The following is a 26,979-nucleotide window of genomic DNA, read 5'->3' on the forward strand; positions in this document are numbered from 1 at the left end:
ACGATCTTGGTTGCTACTAGGGTTGGTTTCCCGATCACCACCGATGTTGCTCGTATCTCGGCTGGTACCACGAGGCGGTAGGAAGAGGAGTTCCTGGATAAGAGGCTATGGACCACTGTAGGATATATTTTATGCCCAGTGTGCGAGGCACCGATGGCATGCATTACCCACCCGTTTACCAACCATAATTATCAATGCGTTGGAAAACTTCTGATCGATTGTTACAAACCTATATCTAAAATTCACTTAACCTTGAACTTTTCGTTCCATGTTCATTTCTCGTTCTTCTAAATTGCACCCCAATATAGCAAACAAGAACGTAGTTCTACGTTAATTTAAACAGGAACAGCAAAAGCCAGAAGCGAGACGCAAACAAAATTATAGGGGACAAAATACGCTGACTATGTCAAACCAATCCAACGACATTTGTTACCTTCGTAATAATTAAACACTGACGAGGAAAGTAAAATAGTGTCCACGACCTTCGCGTGGGTGGGCCGGCAGGAGATAGTTGAGAAACTTCTCGTGGACTGGAACGCTTAGGCTGCGCAGCATGAGCCGTACCTTAGCTGGATCATCCAAACTACGACCGTCCTTCCTGAAGAGATCTTCATACTTTGAAAAGCAGCGATCGAATGTAATGCCGTTTTCTGGGTCATAGTGAAACTCCTTGATGGTAGATGAAAGGAACTCAATAATTTGTTCTGGAGCGCTTCATTGCGGTGCTTGTGGCTGTCCTCCTGTGACTTTTTCCAGAAGGGTCAGTAGACGGTTGTTCTGTAGAGACATCTGCCGGATAACCTTACCTTGCCAGCAAAGACTCTTGAATATTATCGCCTCCACCATCGGAATTTCGTTGAACGCTGCTATCGGAATTTCCATCACGGCTCATCTTGACGAAAATTCTTCAAGTGAAATACTCGTCGCCAAATTGTTACTTTCGTAATAATTAAACACTGACGAGGAAAGTAAAATAGTGTCTTGATTCGAAGGAAGCTAAATTGATAATGAAAAACTTCTAACTTTGCTATGGTGACTATAATGCAAGGCATACTCGATATATTCTATGGCAGCCACATTCAACTTGAGCTTAACCAGAGCAAGTTGAGTTCTTTTGAACCAAGGTTCGGCGTTATATTGACCAACTTTGGTTAATTTGGCCGGTTTATTTTGCTTCGGCCAAAGACTCTCATAAAAATTTCTCAAAGACTTACTAGCGTCCGGGGTGTTTCTTTTCTATCAAAACTCTAGTCATACATCATTCGGATTGCGATACACGGATTACTTTATTTGAATTGTTTATTACTCACACTAATTGGGTTGAGCTATAATAGGTAGTAGTAGGTAATAGTAGGTATTACATAGAAATTCTCCCCTACATGCAATTGGATATTTGCTAGATCGGTTACGGGTGTTTCTAATAAACTTGGCAAACTTGGCCATCGAGTGACATCTACATGTTCTCCTCCTTCCTAGTTACCTTGCCCACACAGTTGTGGCGTTTCACACAATTTATTCATTATCTAAAATCTGCCGCCCGTTGAAGACCAAACGGGCCCCAAGCAGCTTTTTATCCAGCGTTAAAACTAACCGTTTCGACATAAGTTTTGTTTTACCATAAATTTCGATTCTTAAAAAGTGACCAATTTTGCGAATTGTTTTTTGTTTTGTTACTCAACAGTTCCGGAAATCTGCGGGTTCTGATTCGTGAAGCAAACTACAACAAACACCACTAACGAATTTAAGTAAGCACCAAATATACAAATACGTAAAATTTGGATAACCTAAACTAACAAGTGAAGAAATTAACGAAGTTTAAAAAAAAATAAATCACACCTATTTACAGCCACAGGGCAGCCTTCCTCGGATCCCCCGTCTCGGATACACCCTAGTTGATAACGGCGGACCGTTTGTCGCGGTTCTTACCGCGCGTAATCGACCGTGCCTTGAAGGCGGCCGCATTGATGAACTTCTTCTCGGCCTTAGCCATCTTGCAGTTGCGTTCCTGTTCGTCCATCTTGGCCCCGAGCTGGAGCACGTCGCGTAGGAAAGCGTTCTCCGACAGGTGAACGTTCATGCCGAAACCGAGCGCGTTTCGCAAGCAGATGTACTGATGGTGCAGCGACCAGGTGTCCAGCAGGAGCGTTTCCTTGCCGAATTTGATGGAGATTTCCGGCAGGATGTCCTCCTCCAGGTAGCGGTGAACGTCGCGGAAGGTAGCCCGCTGGACCTTGCGGTCCCGCTTGGCGCGATACTTGTGAGCGTCGGTAGCTAGCTTTTGGGTGGCTTCGATCAGATCGTTCAGCTCTTCGGTCAGGAAATCTTCATCGTGAGAACGGCCGCTTTCCAGGATGAGGGCCAACGTTTCTCCGGCTGCCATGCGGACCTCCAAATGGGGACTTTGAAGCATTCCGGTTAGTTTTTTGATTGAAGGGATCAGCGCGTTTCCGCTGTTGACCATGGATACGAGATCACCGGAAGGAATTTGCGTAAGTAGCAGGGCCCAAGCGCTGAGTGCGGAACTGTGCAGCGTGGCAGCGTCGATTCCGGCCGTGCTTGGACTGCTGTCGCCTTTCAGATAACTTCCGGAGAAGATGGTTTCGAAGTTTTTCATCAGTGGCAGTAGATCTCCCGGATCGTCGGAAGCGAGAAAGTTCATCAATCCGAGTGCCATGCAGCACTTGGCCCGGGCATCGTAGGAAGCGGCCGTGTCCAGCGCGGTCGCCACCAGCACCGGTTTCAGCACTTTGATCAGTTCGTTTATATCGTCAGCGCCGTCCAGTTGAATCACCAGCAGCGGAATAATCCGAGCCGCCCAGGACTGCTCGGAGCCTTTGCCCTTCTTGATCGACTTTTCGATCGCATCCATCAGCGTCATCTTGCGATCGTCGATGAACTCCGGTATGTAATGGTGGACGAGCGTTTCGTTGATCAGCTGGAACGCGCTGATGCGCGTCTGGAGCGATTTGTCCGATACGTTCTCGATCGCTTGCAGCAACTTTTCCTCGTACTTCAACCGCTCCTCGTACTGATCCTGCTGCTGGCCGCCGCCATCGCCGCCATCGTTGTTGTTATTGTAGGCATCATTTGCGTTCTCCGACTGGTACGAGTACACGCTGCCGGCATCGTTGGACAGTTCGTCGTCGGATTCGGCGTTGTGGTGTGAGTTGCCATTGGCTGTAAAAAATAAGATAAAACAGAAATAAGTTAAAAACAAGCAACAAAAAAATGGTGCAATGGAATTTACGATCGTCGTTTGGATTTGATCCAAAGAAGCGGTTGTTTGACAACAACCGAATCAGATCAAAGTCGGTTGCACTCACTGGCAGTGCTCAGTAAATATGTATTAATTAATACCTAGAGTTAGAGCGTAAATGCGATTCAGCATTGTCATCGTCATCCACGTCGTTATTATTGCAACGTGTTTCGAAAGAGCCACAAAGCTGACTGCTGTTGTTGTTGCTGCTGCAGCTGCCAGCGCAGCATGTAATTCCACCGACCGGACCGGGCAACGAGTAGCGGTATGTATCGGTCGCGGTACAACTTAGGTAAGATCTAATTTACACGCAGCTACGAAATGCGGAAGAAAACAAAGAGAAATATAAATCCGAACCACTATCCCTATCTGTTATTTATGAGGATCGCCACACGTTGCAAATTGGATCAAAACTCACTCGGACAAGCTCGGCCTGTAAAAGGAGCTAGATGACAGGCAGCAGGGAGGAGGAACACAACAACGGTTAGTTTATATGTAGTGCAATATACTACTAGCTAGCCAAAAAGCCGACACCGTCAGCCACTAGTAGTAATGGGGTTTTGAGGCCAACAAAGTGAATGAGTAATTAGTACGTATGTACTCGTGTAGGGGAATTCGGAGCAAATAGTTTCAAGCGCAGAAGTTAAAATAGTTTGTGGAAGAAAGGATCAAATAACAAAGAGGGTAATTTTGTTCAACCTTTAGATGGGGATAAAGACTATCAATTTCGAAACTATTCGCACTAACTAATCTGAGAGATTGATTATTGTATTGAGTGACTATTAGTTCAAAATGGACCATAGTGCCATGGTTTCGAAATACGTTGTTTAATTGACTTTACCCCCGCGTGCCATATTCCTCCAAAGTGGGGACACGAATCCCTTTAACACTGTTAACAGACTTCTTCAGCAAGACAATTGCAACTAAGTGTTAAACACCACAAACGCTCTATAGCATCATCACCCTTTTTTACTTTCAGATAAATAGCCAGAGGTCAATTTCCGATTGTATGACATTTGCCCGAAAACCACTTGCCAGAAAATTATTTGCCAGAAATTTTTTGCCAGAATGAACCAGTTCCCAGAAAACCATTCCCCAGAATGAACCATTTCCCAGAAAATCATTCCCCAGAATAAACCATTTCCCAGAAAACCATTCCCCAGAATGGACCATTTCCCAGAAAATTATACTTTGTCTCCTAGGAAACTTCACCAGAATGGACCATACCCCAAAATACATGTATTTGCATGAGCTTACCATAAATTTGAAGCAATGAAGCGTTTTATTGGTTCTTGACTTTTTTTTTGCATGTCAGAAGGACATTGGGTTAAAAGGCCACTGCGACAGTCTTAATGATCGTCTTTTATGGCAGGCCCCGACTGCTGTACACAGTTTACGTACCGCTCATACCCATTGATGGAGTTGAGCGGGATAGTTGTAATCCTGTGCCCCAATTTGGTACTACATGGTTTATAAAGCCAATGACCGTTTTGGGATTCAGGTTCCATACGTGATATGGAGTAAGAAGGAAACTTCCGAAAAAGAGAACATTGTTTTCGCAAGTTCCTTTAGTTTTACCGTGAACATGCGGAAACAAGACGTGTGATGTGTGTCATGGATCAAGTGTATGATAAATACTTGAAACAAAAATGTTTCTTGCTGTCTAGTTTTCGAATAATTTCCTATTAACAGTTTCCCTAAAATCAGCTTGTAGTAATTTGGGTTTAACTAATACTGTTCGGAAACTGCGACAGCATGTTCGGCCTACTTATTGAGTATATGCTGTCCTTACTCGCTATCGCTCGTTCGGACTCAACTAAGGGATAGCCCCTACTAGTCAGTAAACCTAGGAAAATGCTTGCACCTAAATTGAGGTGATCTCTGCGGGGGGGCTGCCCCCCCGCAGTGGCCGGCGCTTCCGACGGCGGGTCGCCGGCGAACACTCGCGGCCTACGGCCGTCTCGCCCTGAATCATCTAGGAAACACTTGCTACTAAGACGGTAAATAAGTCACACCTTGTAATTAGCATAACTTATTTGCATTAAAGGGAAAGAAAAAAGGATTTGTAGTGCAAGTAATATATTTTCTTTTGTGTATGGCCACGTAAAATCCAATGTCCCGCTAACCAATGCAAATAAATACCATAATAAACCATATACCAAAAGCAGCAGATCTTGAGAAATGCTTTTTTGTTTCCTTCGTTATCCCATATCCTGCTTAAACGCAAAAGATTAACTTTTAATTGTTTTTATGACGGTCAATGTTAACCTTGAAAATATATTCTTATTAATGTATGATATTATTCGAGAAAAGTTTATAGGAAAAATATAATTTCGGGAAAGAAAATATTTGGAAAGCGGGGCAAAGAGATGAAAGAGTCTATTCGGGAGAGTTGTACTACGCGTAACGCTGCTATATAGACAGTAGGATCTTTACACTGACTTCGTAATTATCCTGTACCCCAATTACCGATTGCGAAATCTGTCGATAAAGAACGGTCAAGTCTTATGAAGTTTATCCAAGGCTTTGCTTTGTACTACGCGTGAAGGTTTTTTAGGAAAATAGTGCATTCTGGAAAATGGAAAATCGTTTTCGGGGAAAAATCTCTTCTGCAGATTGATATATTCCGCAAGATGGTTTTCACCAAAATGCGAAAAATGGTTCCATTTATTGAATTTTTTGGAGAATAATCTATTCTGGGGAATGGTTTTCTGGCGAATGGTACATTCTGGGAAAAATATTTCTGGGGAATGGTACATTCTGGGAAATTTTTTTCTGGGAAATGGTACTTTCTGGGGAATGGTTTTCGGGCAAATTGCATTCTGGCAAAAAAATTCTGGGGGATGGGTTTCGGGCAAATGTCATACAACCCAATTTCCACCTTAGAGAAAATTGGTACCAGATATTCCGGAAGATTTTCCATGACCTTTCTACCTGGTGTAGGATTTTGCATGGTACAAACCTTAGCGATAATATTCTTTACAAGATGTTTCAGTCGTACAGGCCATAATCACTCAAGCACGATGGTCAACAATCCGTTAGAGCCTACATAATGGTTCTCTTAACGCAGCTTGCATACTAGAATTTCCTCCCTTTTTCCTCCGCCTTCCCGATCAGGAGGGCATAACAAAATTGTAACTCATCCTGTTATTTTTCGACGGATTTTTTGCTAACAACGTTTGTTACAAATTAGCCACTGCAAGTGGTTAAAATAACTCAAATAATAACAAAATTTCTTCAAACCAATAACTCATTCGTAACAACATCTGTAATTGTTTAATCAAAATTGTAACACAATAAGTTAGAAAGTATGCTAGTGGTTTAAAACAACATTTGTTATAATCCTGTTATGAATTCATAACAACCCGAAATATAATTTTGTAATATCTAGTGTAACATATATTGTTACTTTTATGATACAAAAAGTGGTTACGAAGGTCTTTTCGAAAACATGTATAACAAAACTCAGCCGTAATTTTTTAAATTATTCAGTTTTATTTGTACTCTGCAGGTTTCGTATAATGGAATAACACTCATTTCCTTTCATTTTCTCTATTAACATCTTTAATGTCACGTTTCTCTATTAGCAGATCATTTCTTCTTACGCTTCCTCTACTAACATCTTTCCTCTCACGTTTCCTCTACTAAGGGATGATTTGATTACTTTAACTCAATTTCGATTCATTTGACAGTGTCGTCTCAGCCTAGCAAAATTTGACAAAGTTGTATATGGGACATTTGTAGAGCTAGTTATTATCTACAATTTTGCTGAATAAAGTTTTGCTGTATCTTTTGTATTTACGGTGCTACAATGCTAGTACCTCATCAGCAACTAAGTAAACGTTCATTTAGACACTAATGAGGTACTATCATTGTAGCATCGTAAATACAAAAGATACATCAAAACTTTATTTGGCGAAATTTTAGGTAATAACTAGTTCTTCAAATGTCCCATATACAACTTTGTGAAATTTTGCACGATTGAGACGGTACTGTCAAATGAATCAAAATTTAGTCAGTTATCGAACCATCGCTGCCTCGACTAATATTTCACTTCCTCTCACGTTTCTTCTAACATTTTTCATTTCACCTTTCCTCTATTGACATTTTTCCTCTACTAACATCTCATTTACTCTCACGTTTCATCTACTAACAACTTTCCTTTTACGTTTTCTTTACTATTATCTTTCCTCTCATGTTTCTTCTATAACATTTTTCTCTTCGCGTGTTCTACTACTACATCTACATCTACTAACGTTTCCTCTATTGACAACCTTGAAGGTTTCATATTTTATCAACTAAAAAGACAAAGTTCTTCAAATGCAATTTCAAAAATTTGTTTTTCGGCCGTAATAGGCGACAACCCGTGTCATTAGTCGGGTGCATTGATCCGCGTGTGCTTTGGCGACTGTTGGTGGGTCTCCCATATTCAACCGATGCTCCAATAGTCGATCTAAAATGTAAATTGCAGTTAGTAAAATAAAAAGAACAGTAAAACGAAAACTTACTCTCTACATACACACGCTTTTCTTCCTCAAGCGGCTCGCGCTGAGGTACAACGCTGGATGTATGTGGTCCTTTGCCCTTCCTTCCCGATGGATTATTTGACGATCTGCCAGTGACCGACCTGTTAAATAACCCATCGGGCCATACTTCTCGCATTAACAATCTTACGAATATGTAGTCGCTCTCTTGAGCAGTGTTTGAAATCGCCTTCAGCCGCTTTCTATCGGGATAACCCGGTATTACTGTAAATACTGTCGCTTGTGGACGACCAAGCACCTTGGCATTAAGCGAGTCGGTTAAAGCATGATTTCGTTGTGTAGCGTCAGAGAGCATCTTTTTTAATTTCCGCACCTTAGTCTTCAACTTTTTGTTTACCACTTTTAATTCACAAAGGTCGCGTTCATGACCACAAGCGCATCCTGTATACATAAACATAAACAAAAAACATTGGTTTAACTGTTTAAAAACAAAATAAACACAACTAAGAACTGAGAGTAGTTTATACCTTCATTCTTGTTTTCGGTTGTATCCTGCATTCGTACGAATAGTTGAAGAAAGCATTAAGAATAGGGCGAATGTCGCAAGCGTAAACAAAGCGGATGACAGTTGATTTTCCTATGCTGGTACAGCAAAAGATAAATCTCATTCGTTTTGTTTACATTTACGACATTCGCCCTTTTGTTAGTTCTATCTTCAACTATTCCTACGAATGCAGGATACGGTTGAAAGCAAGAATAAGGGAATGAACTACTCACACAGTTCTCAGCTGTGGAACATAGGAGGAACATATTTCGATAATGTTGCTCGAGGCAAAGGTCCCATGTGCAAATAAGAGATTCTCTTAGTGTCTCCTCTTATGCTTATCCCGCCGATGCAAATTCCCTTGAATGCATCTGTTCAACATGAAATGGTTGCAGGTGTTATTGGCTAGCTTATTTTTAACAAAAATTGGATTGAAATGCGTTTATACAACCGTGACAAGCATAAGAAAGAAGATGCAGAGATAATCTCTCATTCACACATTGGACCTTTTGACATGTTACTCGTGAATATTTCACTCACCTTCAACAGTATCCGGCTCCAGCTCAACGGGTTCAGCCTGGTTGCTATCGTTATCAGCATTTTGGGTTACAATGGCAGCTTCCGGCAGCGGTTTTGTATCGGGTGTTTGCAGAGCAATATTTTCCTGAAAAAATAAGATTACAATCGTGTTTCATATTAGGTATTGTGTCGCCAGCACAACACTGGACTTCCGAAAAAATAGCAAACGATTTTTCTTTCGTACCGTAGCGCTATACAGCACACTACTTCTGACACTAGGTTTAATGTACGGTACGGAACAAAAATCGTTTTCCGTTTTTTCGGAAGTCCAATTTGTGCTGGAGACATAATATTATATAACGTATTACCTGATTACTATTGTCCGAAATTTCCAAAAATCCTAGATTCTTAGTGTTGGCTGCTTGTTTTATTCGTTTCGAAGCTGCTACCACTCTTTTCTTATTTTTGGCCATCACGAAACGTTTTGAAACGATGAAACGCGTGCGTAAGCAATCGTAAGTGGAACAAAAATAACGGTCGGTTTACGGTTGGTTAAGGGAGGGATGGGAAAATTGTCGATATTATCAATAAAAGTATCTAACGATAATATCGTTGAGGTTCGACGCTAACGATAGTTTTTGTTTCTTGGAGTATAGAGATTGCTGACAGTTAAGGCCCGCGCAGAATTGGTACTTTACGGTTGCGTTTGCGTTAATCTGACAGTTCTCCCATACAATTTGACAGATTATCTGTCAAAAGTACGCAAACGCTATGCACAATGCGCCGCGTGTTCGCGTTGACGGCACTAAACGATCTCTTGCACACTTATAGAAATGCCTATATGTGAGTGCGGGTGAAAATCTGTAAAAATGTTTCGATCTCTTGCGCTCTTCTACACTATCAAATCAAATTCCTACACTTATCAAATTTTAAACCTAACAATTATTGGACATGAGCACATACTTTTTATATTACTTAAAACATTATTTTTATATGTTTAAATATAAATATCAAAAGAAATTTCTTATTTATTATGAGACAGCCCATAAAAGGTATTTGACTTAGAAATTATATTTATGTGTGAAATGCCATAAAAATTATGTTTCATACCCTATAATCGAAAATTATGTGCTCTTGTACATACTTTTAATAGGGCCTTAAATGTTATTCATGGCGATACAAATGATTTTTATGTGCCTCGCCTATATATGTTATTTGGCAGATCAAATTGCAAAAAAATATGTAGTTTCACACATAAAGAGTATACGGAAATTTGCCTCAGTGTGTTCTGGATTCTGCTTCATCCCTATCCAACTTTTTACCAGCCATAATATTTGGCATTTTCTTAATACATCGCACGTATTGTTGCTGCACGTTCACGGTAAAACCACAGACAAACAGACATAACACTTGGAAGATAAATCAAAAAAATGATCTTACCACACATTGTGCCTGAACACTAGTGCCATCTATGATCGACATTCCCAAATAGCAACATGAGTATCCCTCAAACTAGCAAGTATTTTAATGGGGGCATTTCCCTTCTTTCGTTACAAGGGCCACTTTGACCAACACGGAGACATTCCCAACTAAAGCGGGGTACGCTGCTGAAATGTAATGGGTAAAGGACAAGAAATGGCTCATAAGAAATATTATTTCACGTCCAGATGGCGCAGGTTTACACGCAAGTGAGTCAAAACGTCACTTTTCCGAACGTAATAATATCCGGCACAATTATTACCACAAGAAAAAATTACTGGTGGTTGCTTGCATTGGAGTTGTCAAAATTTCGTCGGTAAATTGCAAGAATATTTCTTGAGCTGTTTTCTTTTCAGCAGCGTACCCCGCTGAGCCCAAATTTGAAATGTCGGTTTAGTCGGTACGAAGAATGGAAAACGAGTGTTGTCTGTTTGTCTGTGATAAAACCAAAGGAACGAACGGAAAGAAAACGTGCGATGTATTGCTTAAATGTCAAATATTGGCTCGTAAAAAGCTGGATAATAAACTTTTGGAGGTGGCAGCCAGAGCTGCGACAAATACAGTTATTTGTGCATGCATAAATTTGGGACCCATCAATTATTTTAGTTGCTGTGATTTCTGGCTCTACTAATGTTCCTGAATTTTAAAGTTCTTCATAAACGATTTATGTTATTTAAAAGATTAGACCGAGAAAATAAAGTACTCCGGAGAAAACGACAGGGTCCCAAATTTATGCATGCACAAATGTCTATTTATTGCAGCTCTGTTGGCGTCGACGTTTGTCAACGCGAATACGTACAAGCGATTTGTTCCTGCTGCTGTTGGTTTTTCCATGACGCTGTTGTTGAAGTGTACGAGAGATGAATGTTAGAAATCTCTATCGAAACTTCGTTACTATGGTATCGAACATTGATAAATAATCGCCAATTTCCTGTAAGTGCGAGCAGTCTACGAAATCTCTTTCACTGCTGGCATCGCTAATACTTGGTATCGATACTAGTATCGCCCATCCCAACCCAATGAGGTTAAAAAAGGTGTGGCAGATGAAGACATTTGATGGTATAGAGCTTTCCAGTAATGTGTGTATTGGTGCTTGAAAATGAGGCAAACAACAACAGTAAGCAAAAGAAATGCATTCCTTTGTCACCAAGGTACAGAAGGAATTTCGTCTTCCGCTGGCTTAAATACCAGCAAATTTTCAAAATATGTGCTTGAATTTGGAACAGAATGGAAAATTTGACTGAAATATGTACTCTGCAGTGTGGCAAACGCAGAAGCACAACTAGTAATCGCTATTTTTCAGTTTGTTCCTCCAGCATAAGTTGTTCCCCAAAATGAGGTAAACATCATGTATATACACGCGTATTTCGTGTTCGCTAGTGTGGGTGCTTGAGCTGTCAGATAGCTCTATTAGTAGCGAAAAATCAGAAAAAGACGCCAAACTACAAAAACAAACCGCGTCGGACAATGGGGTTTGTTTTTGGAGTTTGACGTCACACTTCATCGTGATTGGTCGATTTACGATCCCACCCACACCATGCTGAAATTTCTTCATTGCACTAACACCACTTAACCAACATTGCCACACCTGTATATATCACATTGATCCCAACCCCATAATGTGTATTCTCGAGAAACTTAGAGAGTCGCTAGAGAGCCTTTAGAGAGTCGCCATCTTAAACCGAAAATAGACCACTTTATATGACAAGCTAACGTGCTGATATTGATATTGCGCTTTCCCGTGCTGGTACTTTGACAATCGACAGATGACCCCACGGGTCAATTATCTGTCAGTGTCATTCCAATCGATCAGATGACCTATCCAACGCGTATGCAGAAAAGAGAAAGAAAATTCGCATTGCATACATTCGGGATGACATGTCGCCACTCTGTATTTGTCGACCAACATTTGAAAGGGGCGGATAAGCCAACTGTCAAACAGAACGAGTGAGAGTTATTTTTTGCTGGAGCAGCATAGGAAAATAAAGTCTCGCTCGTTCTGTTTGGCAGTTGGCTTTTCCGCCCCTTTCAAATGTTAGTCGACATATAGTCACTCTAAAAATATGTTCTTGGTTTAAGATGGCGACTCTCCAGGTCTCTCTAGACGACGACTCTCTAAGTCTCCCTAATTCCGTGCAATTAATGATTGATAAAGAAATGAAAATAAAAATAACCACCGGAAATCGGAAAATTGTATTACGCTCTTCGCACTCAATTGGACTGCACAGTTATAAAGTGCAACCTTCAAAACTGTGATGAAAAGTGTGCTACTGTTATTATCGCTAGTAATCTTATATCGATAATACCATCAAACTTTATCGTTACGGAAGAATATCGAAAATTGGGAGGTTTAAAGTGAAATCTTCTTCTTGGCTTGTTATTATTTTAACATTTTTGTTCTATTTCTTACGTATTTTTTCTTATACTGTCATATTATCGTTATTAATTATTAACGATAAGAAAACTTTATCAATAATCGTTATAGATTTTGATCAGCATTTCCCATCATTACAACTCTCCCATCTGAGCTGACATTTGATTTAGCAGTGGCGCCAGTACCAGTTGTAGGAAAAGCAAATAGCATTTAATTTTTCATTTATTTCATATATGCTGCATATTTGTTCAAGTTATGAATTATGCGTGGAATTATGTATTTAGAAACTATTTTTATGTTATTCTTAGCGTCGATAACAACTCTACGTAAGCATTAGAATTTAAATAGGAATCAACCAAGATTCATGGGGTTTTCCCACGAAATTTTGGCAACTTTTCTCACCTACAAAATGTGTGACTGACAAGTGTGTTCAAAATCCAACTTTCAATGCAAAGAGCAATTTGAAAACTTGGATTCAAGTTTGCATGACGAAAAAGTTTAAAAAACAGAAATGAACGCTAAAAGGAAACCGCGCTATCATTCCGTGATGGATCCTTGGTATAATAAAAAATACATGATACGTGTAAGTAACAGAGATTTGTTCAATATTATCGAATCTAATTTAAATAATTATACTATTACAGCGGAAGGTCAACTATAGGAAAAAAAGCACACATTTGAATATGAACCAAGTTTTGCTGACATCGGAAAGTTCAAATTCAGATATAGGTTGAGTATGAAATAGGTCGTTTTGAGCAAAATATAACTTCATCAGCTTGTAGGTGATTGCAACGTGAGTGATCCCAATGCACTCCCATCTGTAGAAGATATTAGTAGCACTTTATTTGCTGGCACAGCGACGATCGATGAAGGTCAAGAGTGTGCTCAAAACCCTCCATTAGAAGAAATGTGTTTTCAGGAATTTGATGCATCTACGGCTGAAAAAACGGTGAATTCAATAATCATTTGAGTGATTTCCAGTAATATTTTGAACCCATTTTCAGGAGGATAGCAGTAACAAAGAAAAGCGAATAAAATTTGTTGAAAATCTTTTTGAAAATGACGTCATGTTTATGGTACTTAATTTTTATATGAAACATAATCTGACGCAGGCTGCTTTGGAAGATCTATTGCAAATGATGAATATATTTGCCGTAGGCAATACTTTTCCGGAGACGTTTAAAACCTTTAGTAAATTATTTCCCGATCCATATAATAGCAAAAGAGTTTACTTTTGCACCAATTGCCAATACGGGTAAGTTCACTCTGTTCACATTTTTTATGCAATAAAAACTTTTGTTTTGTCACATTGTCACAGATATGATGACCTTCCAGCGGTCGATGTTATTTGTCCTGTTGAGGGCTGTTTTTCTGCTTCCAGAGATTTTTTTATTGTGCTTCCTATTGAAAATCAGATCCGGGAGACAGTTCTGAAATACTCTAAGGAAATCGCAGAATATGAACGTTCTGTTTGCAATAACCAAATATCGGACATAAGCAGAGGTCTGTTGGCTAAAAAAATTATGGCACATGATAATCAGAAGCTAATTACCCTATCTGCAAACGAAGATAGTGCAGTTGCTGTAAAATGCACAAACAAGAAACCGCTTCATCCACTGTTTTTGACCATAAATAATTTACCCCCAAATATAAGGTTTAGTAGACACAATTTAATCCTAGCTGCTCTATGGTTCAACCGTGGAAAACCAAATATGCCTCTTTTTCATCGACATTTTGTAATGGAAATGCAAAAGTTGAGATCGGGAATCGAGATAGGATCGGAAACATATAAAGTAGTATTATTACAACACTGTCTGGATTCAGTAGGGCGATGCGAAGTATTCTGCTCAAGGCAGTTTAATGGCCATTTTGGATGTACTATTTGCTTACATCCAGGAGTAACAGTAAATCGCCAAATTAGGTATCCTTTCCAAAAAGCGCCAATGAGGCTTGACGATCGAACACGTGCAGTTATGATAGAAGTGGAAACAACAAAATCAGAGCCAAAGCAAGGTATAAAAGGTGTTAGTGTGCTAGTTGGTATACCTGATTTCAACATTATACATGGACTGCCTCCTGATTATATGCACATGTGTTTGTTGGGTGTCACAAAGTTAATTTGGGAAATGCTTATAGACAAGAGAAAAAGTCGAATACCCTCGCTGATTAATAGTGAAAACCAACTTCTTATTGACTACAGATTGTCTCAAATTCGACTGCCTTCCAGTTTTCCGCGGCGAATACGGAATATGGAAGAATATTCAAAATTTAAGGCTAGTGAGTGGGAAACTTTCCTTTTCCATTGCTTATACCCTTGTTTACATGACATTTTACCAAAAAAATATCTTGATCATATAATGGTGTTTTCGTCTAGTGTGTTCTTGTTACTAGAAATGAATATTTCACCAAAAACATTGAGAATCTGTGACAAAAGGTTAATAATATTTGTTAAACAATTTGAAGAGTACTATGGAAGAGATAATATGATGTACAATGTGCATTTGGTCAGTCATTTGGCACAGTCAGTGAAATATCTCGGAGCTTTATGGAATTTTTCTCTCTACCCTTATGAAAATGGCAACGGTATGCTAATCGGATTTCACTCATCGAATAATCACCCTGTATTGCAAGTAACATCAAAATTTATTTTAAACCGCATTTGCCACCATAACACCTTGACAGTTAATCATAAGATTCAAAATTATATCGACAAAATTTGGTGTACAACTCATACCAACACTGTATATGATGAACGTTTACGTACCGGTTTACCTGAGAATATTATTATTGATGCTAATATAGAGGAGGTCGATTTCAATTTCATTGCAAGATGTTTCATCAATGGAATTAGAATCTGCGCAAGATCCGCATGTTCGGATATGTCGTACGACGATTCATTTATTTACATAAATGGGCTATTTATTTCTATTAAACACATACTTATATCCGGTCTAGGAAAATTTTATATAATAGGGCAAAGACTACCTGTCACGAAGATCTATGATAATATGTTTTTGTATACCAGGTCTTGTGAAGAGATGTTAATTTTACTAAACGATACAGTAAGACAATGTGTAAGCGTTGAAATCAGATCGAAAAATAATACGCAAGTGTCTGAGTATTTTATTTCCATATGTAAGTCAAGAACGCAGGTAGATTAACTTTAAAAAAGTATTGTATCATGAAATAAATTGCAGCTTTAATCAACAAAAAAAAAATTTTTCAATCTTTATCAAAGTGTAGTAATTATAAACTGAACATATAACAGCACATAGATTGGGCTTGCAATTGTACTAAAAGATGGATACGACATTTTACTTAAAATTGGAATTGAAATTGCAGATAAAAGTGGTCACGAAATTGGACTTTACATTGGACCAAAATTTAAAGTTGAAATTTTACTTCAAATTGGACATTAAATTGGTCCTAAATTAATAATTCAAATTGGACTTGAACTTAAACATGAAAAAATCAGACTTGCAACAAAACTTACAATTGAACTTGAAATTTTCCTAGAAACTAGGCTGGTATTAGACGTAAAATTTGACGTGAAATCACGTTTAAAATTACACGTAACATTTGCATAAAATTTTATAGAAAGATAGGGCACATGCCACAGTGTGTATCCTGGGCACGCCAGTAATGATAAGTAACATTTTTAGTAGTGTAAACTATATTGCTCATATATATCTCGGTCAGTTACAACTAACAGAATCTGTTACAAACTTGAAACTGTTGTTTTTACTTCCTGGTCAGTTTATTTCCAATTTGTAACATAATGTGTTACAATTATCAAAATGTGTTATAAATTTGATATTATTTTGTTATGCCCTCCTGATCGGGTTTCCATCACTACTGAGGATTCCTTTACCAAGTTATAGGTATCCTGGGTACTCCAACTGTTGGATTATCATGCAGCATGAATTTGGGCTCTATAAGCAAAGCATTCGGTACGAATCTTTTGCGGAATTCCTCCACGCGATTCCGATGCGAAGAGATTCCTATTCGAGACGTTCAGCGTACTGACGATAAACAGCCTTAAACCGAGAATGATAAAGACAAATTATTGATATAGCACGAGGCACATTGGTTGTGCTGTTTGAGGAGAACGAGGAGGCCTGAGCGCACTCTGTCTCCGTCAGTTCCGCCACCCGAAAGCTTATAATTTGTTTAAGATGTACTTATTTACCTGCAAAAACAAAAGGCCAGGGTAGCTGTAATTACAACAATCTAGTCGATCGCCCATTTTATAGAACAGACAAACCACCCACTCTTCCGGTAGTTTCTCCCCTTACGAGATCCTTTTGCTTTAGCAAAACGGCCAACGCTTTCAAGTCCCAGTCGAGCATTGTACACGTTTCGTACCCGTAGAAGTCTACCGGTCTTATTAACGTTTTGTACATTGTACATTTAAACCTTAAAGTCTTGTGGAATCCGTAGCAAGCACAACTTCTCTGCTACAGTTGATATCCGACGTCATCAACGACCCGAGGTATACAATTCGTCCATCGTCCCGAACTCTTCTCCGTCGACTACCACACTATTGCCTATGCGAGCTCGATCACACTCGGCTTCTCCTGCTGGATTTATATTTAAAATAGCTGGAGAATTTCGTGATCCTATGTGCCTTCGATCACTTTGCTATTCCCTGGTGCGTTCCGTCCTTGAGACCAACTCGGTTGTTCGGTGCCCATTCAATGCTAACTGTATAGCAAGAATTGAAGCCGTTCAACGAAAATTCGTGCGTTATGCTCTACGATTCCTTCCATGGCGGAATCATCACCAGCTACCACTGTATGATGAGCGCTGCCGGTTTCTTGAAATGCAGACTTTGGAGCGCAGACGGTTTGAAGCTTTGTGGGAAAAGTCCTGTTTGGCGAGATCGATGCTTCGAATATCTTACAGCAGCCTAATATGTATGCATCGGAAAGAACCCTGAGGCCCAGCAATCTGCTGTTATTACCTCAGCGAAATGTGACGTATGGGCAACATGACCCCATCCGCTTCATGTAGGCAAGCTTCAATGCCGTAGCCGATATATTTGATTTTAACCTAATCGTAACAACGTTCAAACAACGGGTTCGTAGATAACTATGCTCTTTGTATGTTTGCATATTGCTTGCATTGTTAGTTGTCTTTTATAGTACTCGTACTATTTTTCATTAAGACTACTATTAAGTCAGATGATGTATCTTATAACAAAATAACACCTTCAAGCGCGATGTTGAATAGGAGACAGCAAATACCATCACCTTGTCGAAGTCCCCCTGCGTGTTTCAACTGGGGGGCATGATAACGCGAACGAAATCCTCACACAGCACCTCACACCATCCATCGTGGATCCATTAAGGAATCAGTGTTGTCAGCTTTCCGGGAAGGCCGTTTTCATCCATAATTTTCCATAGCTCTTCACGGTCGATAGCATCGTGAGGCGGCTTTTGAAGAATCTGCTGGAGTACAACAATTTGTTCCGTTGTCGATCGCCCGTCCATAAAACCGGCTCGATAACTTCCCACGAATCTACTTGCTAGCGGTGATAGACGGCGAAAGCATCACTTCATAGGCGGTGTTGAGAATGGTGATCGCTCGATAGTTCCAACTTGTCACCCTGTTTCTCAGATCCTGACTACCAGTCGGTGGACGAGTAGCCAACCAATCCCAAGGCCCATCTCGATAAGCTCCGTTGCGATACCATCTTGTTTGTTCTTGAGCTGCTTGATGGCTTCGATCACCACCTTTTGTGGGGTTGGACACATCATCATCCGCCGTACTGATGTAGTCATTTTCCCTGCTGTCAGAACTTGCGCGAGTCATTAGTGAATAAGTAAGTTTATTTATTTAATTATTCACATTATCAACTGGTTAATGTTATGGCTTGATAATATTTAAGTTACGTTTTTTTTACTCAACAAATTCAATACACCCTTCGGCAACTCCGTTGAATAATCGTATAACTATACTACCGTAGAGCTCGTAATTCGTTTGTCTGGCTGGAATTTGCAGAAATTCACGGCTTCGTAAAATTCTTCGTTGTACCTGTAGTTGGATACTGTTGAGTAAAGCAGGACATTCCATTCTAGCAGTAAGCACGAAAATAGCACGGGCAACGCTGCGGTGGACAGCTAGAGTGACTTACGTAAAAGGGCAGCCGGCCCGGAACGGGTCTCTCCATGCAGGACGTCGAAGAGTAAAGCGCACAAATCTCCGCTCTACATCAACTCCATTATGGTAGTAAGGATTCCACACTTGACAGCAATATTCGAGGATTGAACACACCAGTATAAGGACTTCGGACAGCAGCAGCTGCTGAGTTCTTTAGCGATTCGGAACATGAATCGGAGATTTCTAGAGGCCTTGCCGAATACGAGCTATATGCTGGTGAAATGATAATTTACTCTCCAGCAATACGCCTAAATCTTTGGTACAGTTTGTTCTGAAGTTCTAAAGAAACCTGAAATTAAATAAAAAGAAAACTTTTCCATGTTCGAAAACAAACACTGATGAAGCCTGCAAGTCGTAGGCGAAATACGTGCGAATAAATATAAATAGCAGAATTTAATTTGGAAAAGTTTTCTTTTTATTTAATTACAGTTTGTTCTTCCAATAAATGTTCCCAAAAACTTCTGTTTCTGTTTCTGTTTGCAGCACAAGGTGGGGCAGTTAGAGCCAAGTCTGTCCAGGGCTGAGATAAGGTGGTTGTGATAATGTTAAAAGAATCCGTGCGGATTACGCTAGCTCCATAATGTATTGGTGATTATGGATTAATGGGCGGAAGAAGAGTGACAGAACTTGGCTTGATATAATTGTGTGCTTGGTCAATATAGCATAAGATGGCTTGTACTTATCTTGTTTTCTCCTTCCTTTTTTGTTTCCTCGTCTTGTTCGTAGTCAATCTTAATTGAACCTAAAGCAGGCTCCACGCCGGCCGTCCTCTCCATCGTTGTCACCAGTGTGGTCATCTGTGGCTGATCTCTTGCCTCCCCTCACGGCAACATTATTGTTGCCGTGAGAAGAAGCGATAGAGATCAGGCAGAAAAGAAAGAAAAGAAAAGAAAAGAAAAGAGGAAATTTTTAGTCAACATGTTGATTGCAATTTTCAAGTTAGTAATATCACGAGAATTCTATGTCTGACCATCACCTATGTTACTACCGACTAACTACTCGCTAGGCTGGACGCTACTCATCTCCCAAATACCCATGTCATCACGATTGACCCAGCGCTGTTCAACAACCTATGCTCATTAAAAGCCACAGCCGCCTCTTTATCTACCATCTTTGCAGTATTGTAGCTGATGGCGTAAATTTTCGAATATTTTGTGCGGAATATTATTCAAGAGCAATATTATCGCTCAGAACTATCGAAAAACTACTTGAACTTCCGAAAAATAGAGCAGATGCGATATAATGGGGGCTGGTACTCGCTCGTATTATTCCCGGTGGCATTAATTGCATATTTGTAGCGGTAGTCAACCGATTTGTCGGTATGCTCTTCAGACCGTGGTCAATTGAAATGATTCTGTAACTAAGAAGGGATGAGGTGGATCAAAAAGAACTTCACTTGGAGATATGTATATATGCCGTGTTAGATCTTAAGTGCAAGCTGTCACTAAAGCAAGACTTAATAAGATGTTAACGACGTTGATAATTCTGTGAGGATGGTATTGAATCGAAAAAAAAAACAAAAAAAAATCCTCATACCACGGCCATATATTATGTACTATGACCCCATTTTAGGAAGTGGAAATGATTGAGGACAGCCCTTCGCTATCGCTTGAATCAGCCAGAAAATCGAATAGGGTATGTTGCTACATCGTCGTAATTGCCTATTCCCGTCCTATCCAACACAAATTATTAAAAATATCAGCATTTTTATGACACGCAATGCAAAACTAGTTATTCCCTAATATTTTAGTTAGTTGTCTATCATACGCGATCAATCAAAGTGAGCTGAGATCTATTTAAATGCTTTTTATCATTAAAGAAGTCCTACCAGCCAAATTTCCTACGTTTTTTCGTGCGACGAAGAAGACAATGTCGACTAATCGTTTTAATTTCCGTCATTCATAAATGAAAATAATTCACGCAAGGCATTGTCGTTATTCTACAGCCAGAAAAACTTGCCTGACCTGCAGAAATTTTGTAGAATAACATTTGTCATGCCGTCCTACACAAATACATGTGCGTTAGCTTCGTAAACATTGTTGTGATTTTTAGTTCGGACGATGAAAAATTTTGTTGGACGGATTTTGAAACGGTACGACGAATTTTAGCAATAAAGTCAGTTGCGTAATTTCAATAATATGCTTTAATAGTCACTTTTCAGTGATTTCAAAGTTCACGGATCGGAAGGTAAGTGTGTTTTAGTCAAATCAGTACAAGAACTTTTGGAGTATTCACTAAATCCATCCAGCAAATGATGAAAATTAGAATGGCTTTCCTTATTACGACGGGAATTAGAAAAAGACCCTACCTGTTTTTGTTTGAAGAAGTTTTAACTCTAAAAAGATTTAGTTAGAAATGGAATTTCAGTTGACGTCTGCCAGCATTGGGCAATGGACAGAACAAAATATATATCGAGGCTATAAGGCTTTTCGAGAGATCCACTAAGTCCGACCGCGACGACAGCCGCAAGAATGGAGAGGAACAGGCCGCCGGTGAGTTGCCACCGTTCGACTTGATGGACTCTCCGACAGAAGCTCATCAGCATTAGGAAGGCCCTTGGGAGACAAACAGCGTCATTCATGATCATTTTATGTTGTTAGTTGAATACCGTTAACGCGGTTAGTCACAAGACATGCAAATCATTCTAATAAAGGAGGGGAAAAAAAATAATTATAATTACATCCAAAACAATACAATAGAGGTGACAGTAACAGCAACGATAGCAATATTAGTAATAATAGTAATAGCATAGGAAACTGACACAGGAACACAGCTACTGACTATAACTTCCTGCCCATTAATAATTGTAATTTGGCAGCATAGGTATAAGAAGAATTTCCGACTCATCATAGAACACTCAAACATATATTCATTCGTACCTATACACCCATGCACACTCATACATGCATACACATGTATACATGTACGTGTGTGTATATTTTTCAGTGCTGTGCTGTCCATAATCGCATAACAGCCACAAATTCTATGGCAATCTCATAGAAAATGTCTCGATTACGCAAATAAAGACATCACATCATTTTTGAACACTCGTTCGTTCTAACTAGCGATACATTTTAATTTTCATGAGTAAGTCAAAATCTCATGAATGGTGGGTAGGATTTGGTTTCAGTTTTCTAGAGAAATTTCTGTGCATACCAGCAATTCATCTAGGGAACCGATTAAGCCCTCCCGGTGCTTCGGCCCAAACGGATTGAATTTAAAATCAAATCCGTTCGATTTCGCTCCATTCCGCTTTACGAGACACATGCTACACATAAAGCTAAATTATGCAATACTACATACTACACATATATCCAACTTAAACTATAAACATTCTACATGCGGAACTAAGAATTTTTAGGTCGTTTGGCCGAAGTACGCGTCAAACCACCTACCCATGGGAGGGCCAATAAATGTTCCCAAAAACTTGTATTCGAATGTGATAGATTCTTTCTTACTTGAAAAGTGATGATGGCACACTTGCTTGGATTAATCTTCATGCGGTTTATGCTGCACCAATTTCCAATCCAATTGCTGTTGAAGCATACGGGCATCAGCCGTAGAACTAATCTGGCTGAAGATTGTCATATCATGAGCGGAAAACAAACGCGGAACTTTCAGTTTGAGATTTACATCGTTGAAGTATAGAAGGAAAATCAATGGTCCGAGGTGGCTACCTTGAGAGATTCCAGATGGAGCTGCAAATACCCCGGAGCAATTATTACCGCCTTTTACTGTTGGCTGGCGACCAACGAGGTACGAACGTAACCAGCTGATAGCTCTGGCGCAAATGCCCAATTTTCCCAATTTGGCTAGGGCGATTTCGAGGCTGATGTTATCGAAGGATGCTGTCAAGTCAAAATAAATTGCATCAGTTTGCTTAGCATGATTACAACCATCTGTTATGTGGGAAGTGTACGACAATCCAAAAACATGATCCAATACAACGAGCTCAAATGACTTTGTAATCGAGCTCAGGGAGGAAGTTCCATCACGTTAATTATCAATGTGCATATTATTCCCTCTTTATGGACAGAAAAAAATACAAGGATTTTCAGGTTGGAAACGTGACATATGTCAAAGATATACGCAGTGGATAAGCCCGCAATAATTATACTAATTCTTCATGATTCCTGTATTTCCGTTAGCGCTCTATTCTCCTCAGGATCGTGATCAACTCATAGCATGTCACTCGATACTTGGCCATATTCTCCCTCGTGGCAATGCTTAGATAGTTTTTTCAAGCACTTTTTTTCCCTCGTAAGCCGGGAATTTCACCTAGCATCGCGGTTTTGGGCCCATCGACGGCCCAGCGTATCCTGATCCTTCCGTCTTTGAGGGTCGCAGCACCTAGCTGCACAGTGGAACGTAGAGACGGTACACGGACGGAACAACGGAACAACGGTAACTAACGGTTGTCTAATTGCCAGACGTTTAACCGAGGAGGACGGTTTTGTCCCGAGATATAAATATACCATAAGTAGGGAGCCTATGTTGGTGATGTTCGAGAAAAACCGGCCATCAATGTAAATGTGGTCGATTTGATTCAATGTTCGTTGGCCAGGTGATCTCCAGGTGGCCTTGAATTTTCGGGGAAAGGAAGTGTTTCGGATCATCATTAGGCTTCCAGAAGCTGCAATGTTGATGCATCGCTGGTCACTATTTTTCGTGTCGGTATGCAGGTTATGAGACCCAATCACCTGTATACATCGCTTCCCTGCCGACCTGGGCTTTCATATCCCCGAGGATAGTGAAGTCCCGTGGTGAACAGCTATCGTACGTTGCCTCCAACTGCGCATTGAACGTTTCCTTCTCATCTCTGGGTCTACCTTCGAGTGGGCAGTGCACGTTTATGATAGTCAACTATAGTTGAAGAAACGGCCGTTTATCCTCAACATAGACATCCATCAAGTCGTTACTCGTTTTTCAGTGCATCATGCGATCCTGCATTCCGCCCATTACCACAAAGCCCGTTCCCAGCTCGTTGGTCAGTTTACTGCTCTGGTAAAATTGGGCCTTGCGATCTACAGTTCCAGGTACCAAGCATCCATTCCTCGTGCTTATTTCGTCGTCTTTTTCCATACCGAATATTACGAGTTGAATTTTCTTGATTATTCGTAGTAAGGCCGGTTTAGGTAGCTTGTCTTACTAGGGTCACGCTATCGAGTGATGAGGCTACCATCTTAAACGCTGTCGTGAGTCGCTCCTAACCTAAACAGGAGTACAACAGCATTACGTTAGTAATGGTGGTTTTAACGGTGCTCCGTTCCGTAGTGGTCCGAACAGGTTTTGACGTCGATCAAGTGCCAACCATTTATCGTAGGGAAATCGATTTGCAATTCCGTATAATTTGTTAATCGCCAGGTATACTGATGACGACGATTGAGGTGGAAAAAGGTATTACCCATGGTCAGGTTCTTGAAGGCGACGAAATCCATAGGTCATAAAGTCACTTTCGTGCAGTTGCTCCAACAAGTCGCTTTTCAATTACGCGGTTCCGAAATTCGCGTAAAAATAGTCGCAAAAAAACAAACAGCCTAAAAAGCGACTCTAGTGTACTATCTCAATGTTATTTTTAACCTCTTAAAACCCAGAAGAAAAGCCGGCTGAGTAGCTTAGGTCATTCGTGACTTCTGCGGGGTTGGGATTTGAACCCCGGTCCTCGGTGTGAATGCGAACCGTTACGCCGGGATTAACCCCACTGAGTAGTTAATTTTGTTGAGAAAAACTATCGGAATGGTTGTAACGCTGTTGTGCCAATTACTAACGTCTCAGCAGTTTTTTCTTACGTATGGAAGTAAGGTGGAAGATTTTCATGATTTGCATGTCGTCAGAGGTCCCAGGATCCAGGCGAATTAGTTGAGCGCACTGGATTAAAGAACCTAGAAGCATTGTAGGGGTGTTCTCAATGGACGTGACCCATGCAGTGAGTTCTCAATGTTGAGAATCGACAAAACCGAAAACGCTTTGTCGCGGTACTCGCTACTAGACGCGTAACAGAGAGCTTTCAAATCTAAATGCCAGGAAAGTATTTGCCGATGAGAGTAACAAACCTCACGTAAAATCAGACTGAATTCCCAGAATAGTGTTCTATCAGTTCTAACAAGCGGGTTTAAAAGAAAATGGTTGCTTTGCTGTTTCGTAGCCATTCATAGTGTTGGCACACATAGAAAAGCGAAACAATTATTGTTTCAACAGACGGATTGGGTGAAGAGAGAAATATGAAATGAATGAGTCAGCGTGTGTCAAATCTCGGGACCCCTACAGCGCAGGCGTAGGCAAGGTAAATGTAAATAGAATCAGCTGGTGGACCTTTTGTCACATTAGAACCTTTTTTTTCGAAAAACTTAAATTAGATTAATGAAAAGGTGCAAGGAGCAGGTATATTTTTTTAAGGAATTCAATGGATTGTTTATATGTATATTTTTCCCTACATTTTCCATACATATGTGAGTGGTAGAAGAGGTTAGTTTCATCAGTTTTACTGTATGGCATCTTTGTAAATTTCATAGAAACCTTTGAACCCAGAAATTTCCAAACGTATTTCCATTTACAGTTTGCGTTTGGTTTCTAATAAAAAACACTGGAAAGTCTAGTTTTACTCAAGATTAGTTTTACCTTAGTTTTATTCTCAAGGTAAAACAAAAAATTGGGTTATGATTTATCATGGGTTCCTTTGTTTTCTACCAATATGACAAGAAGTTTTTTTTCCAAATGCTTAAAGAAAATAGACATGTATTCGTTCCTTATTCATTCACAAGATTAAATTCGCAAAAAACATAGCTTTGCAGTTCGAGCCGAGTCCATGCCACCCAAAACTCCCCTACCGATTAAAAGATTGAACGGAATCAGCTGGCGACGGCGTGTTCGCGTGACAAGTGTTGAACTGTCGTTCGGAGCAGGGATGTACGGCAACGCAAGCTAAGCTACGTATACGTATATGAATCACCATTAGGAAAATCTCATTTTTATCCGCTTTGTTTTACTGGCGACAGCGACCTACACTGGATCAGAATTTTGGTCACGTCAATCGACCGCCACAAACCCTGACCGTTTTATGTAACACTGGCAGCGCTGTTGGTTCACTCTCGTTGATTCCTCGTCAAGGACGACGACGACGACGGCAACGACAGCCACAGCAGTAGTCCACGCAGCAACGAAAAATCCCACAAAGCGTGAAGCGTGTAACCTTGAGCCATTTAAGCCTGCTCGGTACACGGTTGGTACGGCGTACTGCCCATGATATATTATAGCACCCCACATACACACACCCGACTTACCTAGATGTTTCTTTCGGTTCCGCGGCATCTTGCTGCTGTACTTTCCTCTGCCACTCGACGGGAACGACTTCAGGCTGCAACTGATCAACTGCAACTCAACAGAAAACCTTACCGTTTTCTTATTTGCTTCTCTAAATTTAAAACCAGCTTCTATGAGCACCTTTCACTACTAGCGTGTAGGTATTTTTTTTTCTTCGTCTATTTTGACTTAACAAGTTTTAAGACGTAAGCCGTTTCGAAATTGTTCTCCCACACTTTTAATTTATAATCAGCAGCAAAGTCAAAAATTGCAATCACTGTCTGGCCCGCTGTTTCACACTTGCGCTCACGTAGACGCCGACAAGAATCAGGATCTTCTCCCCTGAGGCTGTTGTACGACGGGCAAACCTGTTACGAGACAGATCGCTTCATACGGAATAAAAGTATCTGTGCCTATAGCAGTAGTTTTGTACAAACAATTTTCGTTTTTATCCACTTGAGCATCAATTTCGCTAGCAGCAATGTTGTGAAATAAAGCACCGTGCATGATGTGCTTGTCCAGCTGCTGCTGCTTACTCACTCCTGCTGCTACGGCTGGGAAGTCACTTATCAACCGATCGATAGTCTGTGCTTCTTGTGCTGATGATTCTTCAGCAAAAGATTTCACTACCAAACGCAAGCACTGGTAATATTAAGCAATTTTCAATCTTTACGTCACTAATCACTCGCGGCTGGATGAGTAATCAAACTGATTACTGCTGCGGATTGTGAAGAAAAATCGATTTTCCCTTCCTTTCACGACAGACTTTTGCAACTTGGCTAACACGACGGAATGCACTTGGCTGAAAAATTATTCACGCGTGTGCGAAGAAAATTTTTCCATTCGTACGTAAGCGCGAGCG

At 40.2% G+C, this 26,979-nt stretch overlaps 1 protein-coding gene across 2 annotated transcripts; it reads right to left on the reverse strand.

Moving 5' to 3' along the window:
* Positions 1 to 1,262: 1,262 nt before the first annotated feature.
* LOC128733103 (interferon-related developmental regulator 2) lies at positions 1,263 to 26,979 on the reverse strand. 2 transcript variants are annotated; one of them, XM_053826717.1, is made up of 3 exons: positions 3,675 to 3,784; positions 3,358 to 3,570; positions 1,263 to 3,177 (listed from the first exon to the last, which is right to left on the reverse strand). In XM_053826717.1, exons 2-3 carry the CDS (start codon positions 3,398 to 3,400, stop codon positions 1,889 to 1,891), a joined length of 1,332 nt encoding a protein of 443 aa, XP_053682692.1. In that variant the 5' UTR covers positions 3,401 to 3,570; positions 3,675 to 3,784; the 3' UTR covers positions 1,263 to 1,888. The 2 variants fall into 2 exon arrangements, with proteins under 2 accessions (XP_053682692.1, XP_053682693.1); XM_053826718.1 differs by lacking the exons at positions 3,358 to 3,570; positions 3,675 to 3,784 and adding an exon at positions 26,099 to 26,979.

This window comes from Sabethes cyaneus, chromosome 1 (genome assembly GCF_943734655.1).
Source record: "Sabethes cyaneus chromosome 1, idSabCyanKW18_F2, whole genome shotgun sequence".
Lineage (NCBI taxonomy): Eukaryota > Metazoa > Arthropoda > Insecta > Diptera > Culicidae > Sabethes > Sabethes cyaneus.